Source organism: Erinaceus europaeus, chromosome 11 (genome assembly GCF_950295315.1).
Source record: "Erinaceus europaeus chromosome 11, mEriEur2.1, whole genome shotgun sequence".
In the NCBI taxonomy this organism is placed as follows: domain Eukaryota; kingdom Metazoa; phylum Chordata; class Mammalia; order Eulipotyphla; family Erinaceidae; genus Erinaceus; species Erinaceus europaeus.
Window position 1 is genome coordinate 47,410,732 of NC_080172.1, and position 17,813 is coordinate 47,428,544.

Below are 17,813 nucleotides of genomic sequence, written 5' to 3' on the forward strand. Positions count from 1 at the left end.
TGAGTGGGAGGGAGAAAACAGATCCAAAAAGGATGACAGAGGGCCTAGTGGGGTTTAGATTGTTATATGGAAAACTGGGAAGTACTATGCATGTACAAACTATTGTATTTACTATCGAATGTAAAGCATTAACTCCCTAATAAAGAAATTTTAAAAAGAGAGAAAGAAAAAGGACAGTACCTGTTTGACCTATAGGTGGTACCACATTGCTTTTTTTTTTTTTTTTGAAAGAATTTATTTATTCATGAGAGATAAAGAACCAGACATCACTCCGGCACATGTGCTGCTGAGGATTGAACTCAGTACCTCATGGTTGAGAATCCAATGCTTTATCCACTGTGCCACCTCCCAGACCACAACACTGAATTCTTAAGCATGAAGTCCTGAATTCGAACCCCAGAATCCCATGTGCTAGAATGATGTTCTGATATTCTTTCTTTCTTTTCTCCCTGTCTCTTTTACTAGAGCACTGCTCTGGCCCTTAGTGGTGCTGGGAACCAAACCTGGGGCCTTTGGTGACTTAGTCCACCTACATAACTATTATACTATCTTCCATCCTAAATAAATATTTGGGGGAGGGGAAGAATAGTAATTACTGGAGTGATAGCTCAGTGAGTTAGGGGCACGCCCTGCCAAGGTTCCAGACCCAACAAAAGGGAGATGCCATAAAGTGCTATGATGTCTGCCCCCCAATCACAATAAAAAAGTGGTCCAGCTAAGGAGATAGCTCAACCTATTAAGAACACCAACTTAGGGAGTCAGACGGTAGCGCAAAGATGGGTGTAAGGATCCCGGTTCGAGCCCCCGGCTCCCCACCTACAGGGGAGTCGCTTCACAGGTGGTGAAGCAGGTCTGTAGGGGGCTCTCTTTCTTTCTCTCCCCCTGTCTTCCCCTCCTCTCTCTATTTCTCTCTGTCCTATCCAACAATGACAACATCAATAACAACAGCAATAATAACTACAACAATAAAACAAGGGTAACAAAAGTAAATAAATAAAATAAATAAATAAATAAATAAATAAATAAATAAATAAACACCAACTTATTGTGGCCCAGGAGGCAGCACAGTAGATAAAGTATGGGACTCTCAAGCATGAGTTCCTGGTTCAAGTTCAAGCCCCAGCTTGAGTGATGCTCTGTTTCTCTTTCCTCTTGTTCATTATTGTACATATTAATATAATATACTAATTAATATAATAAATGTTATATTAATATAATATATATATATCCATCCACCCACCAGGGTTATTACTAGGCGTTCAGCAGATGTGTGACAAATTCACTGCTCCTGGTGGCCTTTTTTCTTTTCTATTTATTTATTTATTTACTGGGGGAGGGATTAATGGTTTACAGTAAATACAGTTGTTGGACTGAAATGAACTCAACAACCTCATGCTTGAAAGTCCAACTACGGGGTCAGGTGTCTGCCCACACATGGCTACATGTGAGGTTCCTCCACAGTCCTCACCTGCAAGGGGCAAGTTTCAAGAGAGGTGGAGCGATTGTGCAAGTGTCTTTCTCGATTCCTAGTTCTTTCTCTATCAGAAAAAATAAAGGAAAAAAATTGAAGTTCAACACTTTAACCACTGTACCACCTACCTCTGGCTGCTGTCAATTTTCTTTATATATCATACAAGACTTATGTATATGTCTTTTAAGTAGGTGTACAATGAATAGTTCAGTTTATACTGTGTCTCACAACCAGCAGATTTAAGTGGTTATGCGGTAAACAGAGTTCTGACCGATGAGATGAGGAGAGACCTGAGTTTTCAGAGTGATTAACTCTCATTTTCCTAAACCAAACTAATCTATGATAGTGAAAGTCAACTGGGGTCAATACACCAAGAATTGGGAAAATAACAGCATTACTGCCTTGGATTTTCTTTCTTTCTTCTTTTTTTTATTTTTTATTCTTTATTTTATTTATTGGCTAGAGAAAGCCAGAAATCTAGAGGGGAGGGGTGATAGAGAGGGAAAGACAGAGAGACACCTGCAACATTGCTTCACCACTTGCAAAGCTTTCCTCCTGTAGGTGGGGACTGGGGGCTCAAACCCGGGTCCTTGCACATTGTCACATGTGTGCTCAAACCAGGTGTGCCACCACCTGGTCCCTGCCTTGGATTTTCTAACACGACCTGGGATTTAGAACTGCAGGTGAATTTATAAAATAATCTTCATGAATGAGGTCATTAGTATTCTTAAAATTAAGTTTGTTTGTTTATTACCAAGGCTTTCACCACACCAGGATGACTTTTTCAAATAGAGAGAGAGAGAGAGACAGTGGAGGAGACCACAGCACCAAAGCTTTCTCCAATGAGGTAGGGTATGGGCTCAAATCTGAGTCATATGTACAGCAAAGCAGTGCATTATCCAAGTGAGCTATTCTGTCAGCCCTTCAAATTAAACTTAATGGGAACAGGCAATGATGCACGAGATTTAGTGCAAACGTTACCATGTACAAGGACCTAGGTTCAAACCTCAGTCCACACCTGCAAAGCTTCACAAGTGGTGAAAACAATGTTGCAGGTATTTCTCCCTGACCCTTCACCTCTCAATTTATCTGTTTTGTTTTTTTTACGGCTGCACTGCTCAGCTCTGCTCTATGATGGTGTGGGAGACAGAATCTCTTTGTGTATCCATTATGCCATCTACCTCCCCCTTCAATTTATCTGTCTTACTAAATATAAAATAAAATATAAATAACAAAAGTTCAAAATGGCACAGAACAAGGCCAGGCAGTGTCATATCTGGTTATGTGATCACATTACAGTGTGCACAGCACTCTGGTTCAAGCCCCTGGCCTCCACCTGAAGGGGGAAAGGTTCACAAGAGGTCTCTTTCCCTCTCTATCTCTCCCTCCCCTCTCAATATCTCTATCCAATAATAAATAATTTTTTAAATGGCATGGGGAGTGGTGGTTTTATTGTACAGGCACCAAGCCCCAATGATAACCCCGGTAGCAATAAAATAATTAATTTTTTATTCAATAATAAGAAAATTAAAGGGGCCAGGTGATGGTGCACCTTGGTATATATCAAATGCATGAGGCTGAGTGTTTGTTTTTGTTTTGACCAGAGTGCTGCTTAGCTCCGGTTTTTTGGTGGTGTTCCCATTATGCTCTCTCCAGTTCAAGGCTGTTCATTATCTAGCATAATAAGACACTTTTACATTCTTTCTCTCTCCCTCTTGTCTTTCCCTCCTCTCTCTATTTCTCTCTGTCCTAACAATGACATCAATAACAGTAACTACAACAACAATAAAAAAACAAGGGCAACAAAAGGGAAAATAAATATTAAAAAATTTTTTAAAGACACTTTAACATTTTAAAAGAACAAGATTTGGGGGATGGGAAATTGTTTTACATGGTGAAGTGCATACCTTGCCACACACAAAATCCTGAGGTTTGAGTCCTGGCACCAAGCTGGGAACACCATGGACATCATTGGGGGCGCAGATGAGGGAATCGATGGTAGAGCAGGAGTATCTTCTCTACATAAAATATTTAAACATCAGCTGTTATCACACATGTGCAAAGCCCCAAGTTCATTCCCCAGTACTGCATAAATAATGAAATAGAATAAGAAAAGTAAAATAGAAGGTTTATAGACAATAGGAAAGATCCACACAGTCAATTCCCATAATGGGAAATTGGTACCAAGATTCAAACGAAGTCATGTAAGTTATGAGTCACTGTACCAAGTGAGTAATATCCCAGCACTTATTATTCAGCTTAAAAAAGGAAGAAAGCTGCATCCAGGGAGATGACAAAGTGTGTAGAGAGCTGGACTTAACCTTAAGGACATGGGAAGAAGGCAGCTTCACAAGTGGTGGAACAGTGTTGCAGGTATCTTTCTCACTCCCTATTTTCTCTGTATGATAAGGGGATGGGGGGAGACCACTGGAAAAAGTGGAGTCATTATGCAGTCACCAAACCCCTGCAACACCACCTGTATTAGTCTGTGAGATTCTAATGAAAACATTCCTGGGAATCAAGTTTTCTCATCTTTAAAATGAGAAATGAGTATATGTTACCTAAGAATTAAAATAGAAAAAAGCGTTACAGAGAGAACGTAGTCAACAAATGAGTTTACATCTCCATTTAAAAATACCTTTTGGGGGCCGGGCGGTGGCACAGAGGGTTAAGTGCACATGGCGCAAAGCGCAAGGACCAGCGTAAGGATCCCTGTTTGAGCCCCTGGCTCCCCACCTACAGGGGAGTCGCTTCACAAGCGGTGAAGCAGGTCTGCAGGTGTCTGTCTTTCTTTCCCCGTTTCCCCTCCTCTCTCCATTTCTCTGTCATATCCAACAATGACGACAACAACAATAAAAAAATACCTTTTAAGTTTTGTTTTTCATTTTTCTTTAATATTGTTTTGAGAGAAAGAAACCACCACTCTGGCACTTTTTCTTCTGCACCACACCACATTTTCTGCCAATATCACTTCTTACATGGAATCAGTTTCTCAGGAAGCAAATCTGATGCACTCTACCGCTGAGTCATCTCAGCAGTCCCTGGAAGTCCTAACATTTCTTTTTTTCTTATATTTACTTATTTTCCCTTTTGTTGCCCTTGTTTTTTATTGTTGTTGTAATTGTTGTTGTTGTTGTTATTGAAGTCGTCGTTGTTCGATAGGATGGAGAGAAATGGGAGAGAGGAAGGGAAGATAGAGAGGGCGAGAGAAAGACAGACACCTGCAGACCTGCTTCACCACCTGTGAAGCCACTCCCCTACAGGTGGGAAGCCAGGGACTCGAACCTGGATCCTTATGCTGGTCCTTGTGCTTTATGCCATCTGCGCTTAACGTGCTGTGCTACAGCCCGACTCCCAGTCCTAATGTTTCAATGATGAAAACCTTCTAAGGTTGGGGAGACAGCTTAATGGTTATGCAAAAAGTCTTTTCTGCTTGAGGCTCCGAGGTCTCAGGTTCAATTCCTAGCCCCACCATAAGCCAAAGCAGTGCAGTATTCTGGTCTTTCTGTATCTGTCATTAAAAAAAAAAAATTGTTTTTAATTCTGTCGTCACCAGTCATCTCTGGGGCTTTACCGCTCCAGAATGACTTTTTCAGATATAGAGACAAAGAAGCAGAGGAAGAAGGTGGGCACAAAACCAAAGCTCAAAAACTTGAACTGGGCTCAAATGTGGGTCATGCGTATGACAAAGCAGCACATTATACAAGTGAGCTATTTTCCTGGCCTTTAAATGAACCTTTTTTTTTTGCCTCCAGAGTTATCACTGGGGCTTGGTACTTGCACTACAAATCCGCTGCTCCTGGAGGCCAATTTTCCCATTTGTTGCCACTGCTGTTGTTGTTGGATAGGACAGAGAAATTGAGAGGAGAGAAAGACAGGGAGAGAATGATAGACACCTGCAGACCTGTTTCACTGTTTTTGAAGCGACAACCCCTCTCCCCCTACAGATGGGGAGCCGGGGGCTCGAACCAGGATCCTTGGGCCTATCCTTGCGCTTTGTGACATAAGTGCTTAACCTGCTGCACCACCGCCTGACCCCTGGAACTTCCCCCCACCACCACCACAGCACTGCTCAGCTCCGGTTTATGGTGGTGCTAGGTAATAAACCTGGAACCTCACAGCCTAAGGCATGAAAGTCTTTGTTTCAATCCTTATGCTATCTATCAATTTGCCACATTTATCAAATTTGCCACATTTAAGATATACAAAAAAAAATAGCTTTTAAAAAGTAAAAATGATACACAAAAGTAAACTACACCTAATGAAATTGGATATGAATACAGCACAATAATGTTTATGATTTCAATGATAAAAAGAAAGGGCCTCATAATAGGTCCTTTCACAACAAGAAAAAAATAGTTGTGAGGAAAGCCTAGCTTGTGTCAGCACAACAATCAGCAATTGTACAGAACTTTAGTCTATAAAGTACCTTTCTGTGCTTAATCTCTTTTGACTGATACAGAATGCGTATCTCAATCTCTTTGCCAAAGTTAAGGGAAAACTTTTTAAGAAAGTTACATTTGAGATGGGATTTGGAAACTTATCTGGGAACTAGAGAATGTGTATTTGCTCATGTGGAAATTATAGTGGGGTGGGGGTGGGGAGCACTGGGAGACAGTCCACCTGATAAGAATGCACACCACACAGGAGGCCTTGAGTTCAAGATGCGGCATCACATAGGAGTAACCATGGATGGCACCAGGGTAATTCCATGGGTAGTGAACTGGTCCTGTGGTTACTTCTCCTGTCTTTCCCTTTCTCTCTCTAAAACAAAGAATGAAAAGAGTAGTGGGGATAGATAGTGAAATGGTTTTGCAAAGAGACTCTCAGGCCTGAAGCTTCAAAGCTCCAGGTTCAATCCTTCATGCCATCATAAACCAGAACTGGTAAAAAAAAAAAAAAAAAAAGAAGAAGAAGAAGAGGAAAAACAGAGAAGTGTTGGCCTAAGAAGGCCACTCAACTATGGTATCACAAATAACCAAGGCCCTGGGTTTATCTCCTGACATTGACTAAGAAAACTACAAAAGTAGTGGTCTGGGAGGTGGTATAGTGGATAAAGCACTGGACTCTTAAGCATGAGGTCCTCATTTCAATACCTGGTAGCACATGTACCAGAGTGATATCTGGTTCTTTTCTCTCTTTCTCCTCCTAACTCTCTCATTAATAAATAAATTTTTAAAAGAAAATTATAAAAGTGTTATCATGCAGGTTCAACTCCCCAGCCCCCCACCTGCAGGGGGAAAGCCTTAACGATGGGTGAAGTGCATACCTTGCCACACACAAAATCCTGAGGACCCCTCTGTACCTCTCCCTCCTTCTCAACTTATCTCTGTTCTATCAAATAAAATTAATTCTTATTTAAAAAAATACTTTAAAAAGAGAAAATTATAAAAGTGAGGCCTAAAAGGTGGTGCAGTGGCTAAAGCATTGGACTTATAAGCATGAGGTTCTGAGTTCAATCTCCCTGCACTGCATGTGCTAGAGTGATGTTCTGGTTCTCTCTCTTTCTCTGTTTCTCTATCATTAATAAGTAAGCAAATCTTTCAAAAATTGTAAAGGAGAAAATTAAAGATAGGATTTTGTATGTATAAGTCACCAAACTGTATATGGACAGAGTAGTGCCTGGTTCCTTTCTCATTCTCTCTGACAAACATACACACACACACACACACACACACACACACACACACACACACACACACAATAAGGCAAAGGTTGAGATTATAAATGGCCTTAAAGAGCCAGGGGAAAAAATAATAAATGGCCTTAAATATTATATAAAGCTTATATTCTACTGATAAATATTTTTAAAAAGGGGAAGTAAAACATTCATCTATTACAATATTTTGGGTTTTTAAATATTTTTTAACCTTTATTTTTTGTATAGAGACAATCAGAAATTGAGAGAGAAGGAAGTGATAGAAAGGGAGAGAGACAGAAAGACACCTGCAGCCCTGCTTCACCATTTGTGAAGCTTTCCCCCTGCAGGTGGGGACTGGGGGGGCTCGAACCTTGCTCACTATAACATGTGCACCAGGTGTGCCACCACATGGCCCCCTTATTACAATATTTTGAGATGGTATGACAGAAGGTCAAAATCGCTCATTTGGGGGAGTCGGGCGGTAGTGCAGCAGGTTAAGCCCATGTGGCGTAAGCGCAAAGACCGGCCTAAGGATCCTGGTTCGAGCCCCTGGCTCCCCACCTGCAGGGGAGTCCCTTCACAAGTGGTGAAGCAGGTCTGCAGGTGTCTATCTTTCTCTCCCCCTGTCTTCCCCTCCTTTCTCCATTTCTCTCTATCCTATCTAACAATGAAGACATCAATAACAACAATAATAACTACAACAGCAATAAAGCAAAAGGGCAACAAAAAAGGAAAAATAAATATTTTTTAATAGATCATTTGGGAAAATGTTAGACTTAAAACAGTATGACAGAGTTTAATAGGAATTAAGACTGGTCAAGGAAACAGTTCAGCTAGTACAGCACAAAATAAGCCAACCTGAGATCCCTGGTTCAATCTCTGGTGCTGCATTACCAGGAGTCTTCTCACTCTCCATTTCTTTTTTGTATTATTATTATCATCTTTATTTATTGTATAGAAACAGCCAGAAATTTAGAGGGAAGGGGGAGACAGGGAGACAGAGAGACACCTACAGCACTGCTTCACCACTTGTTAAGCTTTTCCCCCTGCAGGTGGGGACCAGAGATTTAAACCTGGGTCCTTGAGCACTGTAATGTGTGCGCTCAACCAGATGCGCCACCACCAGGCCCCTACTCTCCATTTCTCATGTGAAACTCATAAGAAATAAATCACTTTATGCACGTGGCACAAAGCGCAAGGACCGGCATAAAGATCCCAGTTCGAGCCCCCGGCTCCCCACCTGCAGGGGAGTCATTTCACAAGCAGTGAAGAAGGTCTGCGGGTGTCTCTCTCTCCCCCTCTCTGTCTTCCCCTCCTCTCTACATTTCTCTGTCCTAACAACAACAACATCAATAACAACAACTACAACAACAATAAAAGACAACAAGGGAAACAAAAGGGAAAATAAATAAATAAAATTTAAAAAAGAAGAAAGAAATCATTTAAAAAAGAGAACTATAAGAGAGCATGGCAACAATCCAAATAAGAGTTGTGGTGGTCCAGGAGATGGCGTAGTGGATAAAGCATCGGATTCTCAACCAAGTAAGAATTATGGACCTAGCTCTGTAAGGGAGGTAGAGTGAGAATCACATGACTACCACCCGATCCCCAAGAAGCCTAGACTCACAACAGAGGCACTGGGGCCCCAGCACACAGTTGTGAGGGGTATGTGTCACATGGTGTGAGCTCTTTACATATCTGGAATGAGAGAGAAGACATGGCCTGTTTCTACCTAGTAAAGATCATGCTAGTACTGGGACATCTCCACTCTCAAGGTACGATCTACCAGAACCTCAAACCCAAGAACATCATGCTCAGAGCCAGGGCCACAAAAACTGATAAGACTTCAAACTCTGCAGTCACCCACTCCTTTTGTGGCACTGTTGAGTACGTGACCCCAGAGATTCTGGTGCATGATGCACAGTGACCCCAACGAGCCTGGTGGGGCCTAGGGTCTCAGACTGACCTGTCACCACAGAGAAACAGAAGACCATAGAAAGGAAGCTGAGGGCCAGGTGGTAGCACACCTAGTTGAATGCACATTACAGGGTACAAGGACCCAGGTTTGAGCCTCAGTCCCGACCTGCAGGAAGAAAGCTTCACAAGTGATAAAGCAGTGCTGCAGGTGTCTCTCTGTCTCTCTCCCTCTCTATCACCCCCTTCCCTCTCAGGCTTTCTCTGTCCAATAAATAAATAAAGATAATAAAAAATTAAAAAAAAAAAAAAAAAGGAAACTGGCACTGCCCCCCTACCACATCCCCGATGGATGGGACCTCATTGAAAAGTTCCTGAAAATAAATAAATAAATAAATAAAAGAAAAGTTCCTGAAGTGGAATGCCAGCCAGCCTCAGGGAAACTGCCAAGATGCAGAAACACCCCTTCTTCCTCCTGGACTGCAGTGTGGACCACCTCCTCCCCTTTAGGCCCAGTATGCAGTCAGAGGAAGACATGAGCCAGTTTGGCACCTGCATCACGTGGCAGATGCCCATGGACAGCCCCAGAGACATGGGCCTCAGGGAGAGCACCAGCAGGGCCTTCCTGGCCTTTACATCTGTCCTGAACACTATCAAAGAGGGGGTTCTTCTTCCAGCCCAAACTATACTCCCTCAGATGTCTCAAAAGCAGTCCCTGCAACTCTCCCAGCCCCCTAACGTTCTCACCCTTTGAGGGATTCCAGCATAGACCCAGACCACTGGGGCCCTCTCCTGCCACAGTTGCCTTCACCACCTCACTCAAGCACAGCCTCCTCCCCATACACACACCATAGCACCTCCCATGTGGTATTGGGGCTCAAATTTGGGTGATGTGCACAACAATACTAGCACAAATCATTTTTAAGATTCTGCATTATATATATTTAACACTATTTTTTTATTTTATTAGATAAGACAGAAAGAAATTAAGAAAGGGAGGGGAGATATAGAGGAAGAGAGAAAGACACCCGCAGACTTGCTTGACCATTTGTAAAACTTTCCCCCACAGGTAGGGAGCAGGGAATTGAACCAGGGTCCTTGCCCACTGTGATGTGTACTCTAGATCAGCAGGCCACTGCCCAGCTCCACATATTTAACACTTTTTATGTGTTAAATGCAAACAAGTAACAAATGCTCACAGAATAGTAACTATATGTCAAGCACCATACTAAAAATTAAGGTATCAAAATAAATTCATGCTTCCATAGACCTTATGTTGAGACCCAATTAATAATAAATATAACAAGGATGCATAAAACAGCAATAGGGAAATTTAGAAAAGCAAGAAAGGAATAGTAGTGAGGATGGAAGTACAATTTGGGGGGCCTAGGTGCTAGTCTACCTGGTTAGGTGCACCTGGTTAAGCCCACACATCACCATGCACAAGGACCCATGTTCAAGCCTCTGCTCCCCACCACTTGACAAGTAGTGAAGCAAGTACTACAGGTGTCTCTCCTTCTCTATCCTCCCCCCCTCTCTGTCCTATCAAATAAAAAAGGAAAAAAATGGCCACCAAGAGTAGTCAATTAGTGGTGCAGGCACGAAGTCCCAGCAATAATCCTGGTGGCAATAAAATCAAAAAAAGTTTAACATTTTTTAAATGGTTATAAAAGCAATTTTATTTATTCTTTTTTACCAGAGCAATGGTCAGCTCTGGCTTACAGTGGTGCAGGGGACTGAACCTGGGACTTTGGAGCCTCAGGCATGACAGTCTCTACATAACCATGATACTATCTACCCCTGCCCAAAAGTGTAACATTTTTTTAAAAGATATTTTACTGGGAGTCGGTGGTAGTGCAGCGGGTTAAACGCATGTGGCGCAAAGCGCAAGGACTGGCCTAAGAATCCCGGTTCGAGCCCCCGGCTCCCCACCTGCAGGGAGTCTCTTCACAGGCGGTGAAGCAGGTCTGCAGGTGTCTCTCTTTCTCTCCCCCTCTGTCTTCCCCTCCTCTCTCCATTTCTCTCTGTCCTATCCAACAACGACGACATCAATAACAACAATAACTATAACAATAAAACAACAAGGACAACAAAAGGGAATAAACATTAAAAAAATTTTTAAGATATTTTATTGTTTTTAATCTCTTGCTTATGGTGGTGTTGGGGTCATAAAAGTATTGCAGAAATCATTATGCTATCTCCCTAGCCCACATAGAAGTACAACTTTAAAGAGGGATAGGTTATGGTCTCACTGAAAAGTAGCAACTTAAAGTGGGGGAGGGACATGGTTTACTCAGTTAAACACACATATTACCAAGGACCCAGGTTCAAGCCCCTACTCCCCATTTGCAGGAGGTCCACTTTGACCAACACATATCATGCATAAGGACCTATATTCGAGCCTCTGCTCCCCACCTGCAGTGGAGAAGCTTCACAAGCAGTGAAACAGGTCAGTAAGGGTCTTTCTCCCTCATTACCTCCTCCCTCTCAATTTCTCTGTCTTATCAAAAAGAAAGGGAGGAAGGAAGGAAAGAATGAAAGCAGGCAGGCTGCTAGGAGCAGTGGATTTTTAGCACAGGCACCAATCCCAAGCAATAACCCTGGTAGCACCAATCCCGAGCAATAACCCTGGTAGCAAAGTAAATAAATAAATAAATAAAACAGGAAAAAAAAAAAAAAAAGGCCACTGGGTGTGGTGCATTTGTAGTATAATAGTATTGGCACTGACCCCCAGAAATAACCCTGGTGACAATTTTTTTAAAAAATTATAAAGAAAAAAGGAGGAGGAGAATAAAATAGTTTGGGGGCTGGGTGGTAGCGCACCTGGTTGAGTGCATGTTATGATGTACAAGGACCCAGGTTCAGGCACCTGGTCCCTACCTACAGGGAGGAAACTTTGTAAGTGGTGAAGCAGGTCTGCAGGTGTCTTTCTTTTTCTCTCCCTATCACCCCCTCCCTCTCAATATCTAGCTGTCTCTATCAAATAAAGATAATTTAAAAATCTAACAAAAGAAAAATTGAATAAATAAAAATAAAAAATTTAGAACAAGAAAAGTTGGCTGGGGGCTGGGGAAACAGCATGATGGTTATGCAAAAGATTTTCATGCCTGAGACTTTCAGTTTCAATCCCCAGAACAATCATAAGCCAGAGCTGAGCAGTGCTCTTGTATCATCTGTGTCTCTCTCACTAAAATAAAAATAAATAGGGAGTTGGGAGGTAGCACAGTGGTTAAGCGCAGGTGGCACAAAGCACAAGGACCAGTGAAAGGATCCCGGTTCAGACCCCCGGGCTCCCCACCTATAGGGGAGTCGCTTCACAAGTGATGAAGCAGATCTGCAGGTGTCTATCTTTCTCTCCCCCTCTCTGTCTCCCCCTCCTGTCTCCATTTCTCTCTGTCCTATCTAACAATGAAGACATCAATAACAACAACAATAATAACCACAACAATAAAACAAGGGCAAAAACAAAGGGGAAATGAATAAATAAATATCAAAGATTTTTTTAAAAATAAAATAAAAATAGAGGGTCCAGGCAGTGGCACATATGGTTAAGTTCATGTATTACCATGCATAAGCACCCAGGTTCAAGCCCCCAGCCCCCTCCTGCATGGGGAAAGCTTCACGAGTGGTGAAACAATGCTGCAGGTGTCTCTCTCTCTCTCTCCCTTTCTATATCCCCTGCCTCTCAATATTTCTCTGTTCTATCAAATAAAGTTTAAAAAAATAATGAAACATAACTATTTTAAAAAATAAAAGAAATAAAAAAGAAACATTGGCTGGGAAAGTCACTCAGCAGTATGGTATATGCTTTAAGACCTGGCTTCATTCCCAAGCACAAGATAAATAATTAAAAATGAGGCATCTTGGGGAGTCGGGCAGTAGTGCAGCGAGTTAAGTGCACGTGGCGCAAAGCGCAGGGACCACCATAAGGATCCTGGTTTGAGCCCCCGGCTCCCCACTTGCAGGGGAGTTGCTTCACAAGCGGTGAAGCAGGTCTGCAGGTGTCTATCTTTCTCTCCCCGTCTGTCTCCCCTCCTCTCTCCATTTCTCTCTGTCCTATCCAACAACAATGACATCAATAACAACAGCAATAAAACAACAAAGGCAACAAAAGGGAATAAATATTTAATTTTTTTTTTAAATGAAGCGTCTCTGTAAGTATCCCGGTTCGAGCCCCCACCTCACCACCTGCAGGGGTGTCACTTCACAAGTGGTGAAACCGGTCTGCAGGTGTCTATCTTTCTCTCCCCCTGTCTTCTCCTCCTCTATTTCTGTCTGTCCTATCCAACAATGATGATGACATCAATAATAATAATTACTATAACAATAAAAAAAACAAGGGCAAAAAAGGAATAATTTTTTTTTAATTTAAAAAATGAGGCACCTTAACCAAAGTTATACAGCTAAATGGAAACACTGGAATTTGAAATGACGTATCTAGACTCCATACTGGTATTGTTTTATTTCCAGTTTGCCACTTTTTAGTGCATCTTCTCCCTACCAGAAACTCTCAGAAAGCTAATTTTACAACTAACCCTACATGTAAGAGATGAAGAAACTCTCTAGTTAAAACTTCTAATCCCTCATAAACATAATGAGAATAATTAATCCATCCTGATGTCTAATTTACATCCTAACAGTCCACTCTGTATTTTTGGAGAGTGCAATTTTTATTTTTTCCAAAATAAGTAAATAACATAAAAATAAGACTAAGTTCCTCCCCATCAAGATCCCAACCACATTCTTTAGGAGAATAAAACAAATGCTACAAATGTTTATCTGGTACCAGAAAAGACCTAGAATTGCCAAAACAATCTTGAGAAGAAAGAACAGAACTGGAGGCATTACACTCCCAGATCTTAAATTGTATTATAGGGCCATTGTCATCAAAACTGCTTGGTACTGGAACATGAATAGACACACTGACCAGTGGAATAGAATTGAGAGCCCAGAAGTAAGCCCCCACACCTATGGACAGCTAATCTTCGACAAAGGTGCCCAGACTATTAAATGGGGAAAGCAGTCTCTTCAACAAATGGTGTTGGAAAAAATGGGTTGAGCATGCAGAAGAATGAAACTAAACCACTATATTTCACCAAACACAAAAGTATATTCCAGGCTTCCCTGGATTGAAGACCCCACCAATGTGTCCTGGAGCTCAGCTTCCCCAGAGACACACCTTACTAGGGAAAGAGAGAGGCAGACTGGGTGTATGGACCGACCAGCCAACGCCCATGTTCAGCGGGGAAGCAATTACAGAAGCCAGACCTTCTACCTTCTGCAACCCTCAACGACCCTGGGTCCATGCTCCCAGAGGGCTAGAGAATGGGAAAGCTATCATGGGAGGGGGTGGGTTATGGAGATTGGGTGGTGGGAATTGTGTGGAGTTGTACCACTCCTACCTTATGTTTTTGTTCATTAATCCTTTCTTAAATAAAAAATTTTAAAAAAAAAGTATATTCCAGGTGGATCAAGGACCTGGATGTTAAACCAGAAACTATCAGATACTTAAGAGGAAAATATCGGGAAAACTTTTTTGCATAAATTTTAAAGACATCTTCAATGAAACAAATCTGATTACAAAGAAGACTAACGCAAGTATAAACCTATGAGGCTACATCAAATTAAAAAGCTTCTGCACAGCAAAAGAAACCAATACCCAAACAAAGAGACCCCTCACAGAATGGGAGAAGATCTTTACATGCCATACATCAGAGTTTTAATAACCAAAACATATAAAGAGTCTGCCAAACTCAACAAGAAAACAAATGGCCCCATCCAAAAATGGGGAGAGGAGAGGACATGGACAGAATATTCACCACAGAAGAGATCCAAAAGTCCAAGAAACACATGAAAAAATGCTCCAACTCTCTGATTGTCAGAGAAATGCAAATAAAGACAACAATGAGATACCACTTCACTCCTGTGAGAATGTCATACATCAGAAAAGGTAGCAGCACAAATGCTGGAGAGGTTGAGGGGTCAAAGGAACCCTCCTGCACTGCTGGTGGGAATGTCAACTGGCCCAACCTCTGTGGAGAACAGTCTGGAGAACCCTAGAAGGCTAGATAGAAATGGACCTACCCTATGATCCTGCAATTCCTCTCCTGGGGATATATCCTAAGGAACCCAACACACCCATCCAAAAAGATTTGTGTATACCTATGTTCATAGCAGCACAATTTGTAATAGCCAAACCCTGCACCGCCATAAGCCAGAGCTGAGCAGTGCTCTGGTAAAATAAGTAAATAAATAAATAGAGCGAGAGCGAGAGAGAGAGAGAGAGATAAGGAAGAGATACATCTGCAGCACTGCTCCACAGCTTGTGATAGAGAAGATAAAAGATGGGGGGCCGGGTGGTGGCATAACACATCTGGTTAAGCACACACATTACAGTGCATAAGGACCCAGGTTCAAGCCCCCTGTCCCCACCTGCAGGGAGGAAGCTTCACAAGTAGTGAAGCAGGTCTGTAGGTATCTGTCTCTCTCCCTCTCTATCTCCCACTCCCCTTTTAATTTCTCTGTCTCTATCCAATAATAAATAGGAAGATAAGAAACGGAACATGATGAAAAAGCATTTCATTAGAGCTATTCTTCAGATGCTTTCCTCATACTGCAGTATGGACTCTGGAGTCACCAAACCCCCCAGCCAATACCTATAGAAACACTTCACAGGGCTAATCAAGGGCAAACCAAACAACATGGCTAATTGAAGCCTTATCCCCAAAAGTCAGTCTTTTTCAAGAGGAACTGAACTTCCTTATGTCTCACTTCCCAGGCTCAACCAATACAGAGTAACTTCAATTTTGTGTGGCACTATCTGATAGGTTGTATTGCTCGTGAGCAAGAGAGAGAGAGACAGCTTTACACCAGACTAGATTTATAGTCAAATCTGGGTGTGTGTCTTTTTTATTCCTTCCACTCTCTATTGCCTCAGAAAATGTCTGGCTCCTGTGATCTGATATGTAATGATGCAGGCCTCTAAGCATAGCAGAATCAGGAAAATAAAGTCCCTAAGTTCTAGCTATGGTCCACATCTTATCTTTCCAGCGATTTTAATCAAACAAAACTGTTTTTTCTCAGTGAGTCAACTAACATGAGCATTCTGAGTTGAGTTCAGAGGGGGCTGCTTATCAACAGAACTCTTAATGGAGTGGCTAGGATGAAATATGCTCTAAATCTGAAAGTCAGGACATCCCAGCTGCTGTTCCCAACATATGCTCCCTCCAGATTGATGGGTGACGGAAGAAGGAAAGGAAAAATCAGTAAACTGAAGCAAGAAATTTAGTGTACATACAAGAAACTGCTACAGCTAGGTTCAATCTAGAGGCTGGAGAACAGGATTAGGATACTATTATTGGCACACTGAGTCTTCTTCCTTTCCGCCATTCTCTGAGAGGTTTGACCTGATTCAGCCAGTTAAAAAAGTTTCTGCCCCTCCCCCCTCAAAAAAAAAAAAAAAGAGAGAGAGCACAAAGTCTTCTGACTGTACTTTAAGACTAAGAGATTCAGAACAAATTCCTCCTATCTCCCTCCCCCAGCAGTGTGGTCTTATGCTAAACAAAGCAGTAAGTCACTGCCAGAATTCAGATGCAAAGCCTCGGATCAGGGGACCTGGGTTACATTGTTCCTACACAAGTATTTGAAGGCAGCCTCTCTTTAGACCCAATTCTGACTGCTTCTAAACAGGAAGTTAACAGACATCACTTCAGGGGAGGCAAACCACAGTGTCATAAAGATGGATGCGGCTGTCAACTGCAAATCACTCTCACTTCAAGGAAAGCCTTCTCAAGTAAGGAATAGGCAGGACAAAGTGCAAAACCCTCTTCTCACAATGCCTCACTTGGCCCACAGACCCAATCTTCTGATTCCTGCTGATCAATCTCTACCTTATTCCTTCGTGTGATGACTATCCCTGGCACTAAACTAAAACTAGATTCTCCTAAAAACAGAAGATGGCCTTGCCAGGTCAGTAGTCCCACAGACTGACTAGTTATACAACCTGTCTAAAAAGAAAAGCAGGCCCTGGTGTAGTGGCTGGAGCTTTAAACTTGGAGGGATTAGGCCCTGAGTTTGTCCCTAGCACACAGCAAGTGCCGGATTGATGCGTTAGCTCTCCCCTTTCTCTCCTTCAAGTTAAGGAACAAATAAATCTTTAGCACTTTTTAGTCAAAGAAAAGACTTCTTGGGAGTCGGGCGGTAGTGCAGCAGGTTAAGTACAGGTGGCTAAAGTGCAAGAACCGGCGTAAGGATGCCAGTTCGAGCCCGCCTCCCCCCACCTGCAGGGGAGTCTTTCTCTCCCCCACTCTGTCTTCCCCTCCTCTCTCCATTTCTCTCTGTCCTATCCAACAACGATGACATCAATAACAACAATAACTACAACAACAATAAAACAAGGGCAACAAAAGGCAAGAAAGAAGAAAAGACTGTTCTTGAGGGAGGTGCTCAGTCCATTCCCAAAGGTGCTAGCTATCACGAAAAAAGGAAAAAGCACCATTTCCAACAGGTATGGGCTGTCCCTCAAAATACACTGAATCCTTCCACAGCACCTCCACAAGTACCATCCTTCCCAACCAAGTACTGAAGAGAACCACTTCTCCAGGGTAAGACTCTTAACTAGCTAACAGAGCACATCCAAGTCACAGCCAAGGAAAGGAGGTGGCCAAGCAGGCAGCGCACCGGACTTACTGTGCTTCAGAGGACCTGGGTTCCAACCCCAGCACCACACCTACAGGGCGCTGTTGGGGACACATGCCTTTAAAAACGTAAATCTAAGCAGCTCCTAGA

The 17,813-nt window shown here is 42.4% G+C and overlaps 1 protein-coding gene across 3 annotated transcripts in view; it reads right to left on the minus strand.

Moving 5' to 3' along the window:
• The window catches only part of GATAD2B (GATA zinc finger domain containing 2B), a 105,666-nt gene that overhangs the window by 86,585 nt on the left and 1,268 nt on the right, over positions 1–17,813 (minus strand). For 2 of the 3 annotated variants that reach the window (XM_060201515.1, XM_060201513.1), the window contains exon 2: positions 3,379–3,489. The exons of the other annotated variant lie outside the window; for it this stretch is intronic. In XM_060201515.1, coding sequence (XP_060057498.1) covers positions 3,379–3,443 — 65 coding nt within the window. In that variant the 5' untranslated portion in view covers positions 3,444–3,489. The remainder of the gene's footprint in view (positions 1–3,378; positions 3,490–17,813) is intronic. 3 annotated transcript variants of the gene reach the window in all.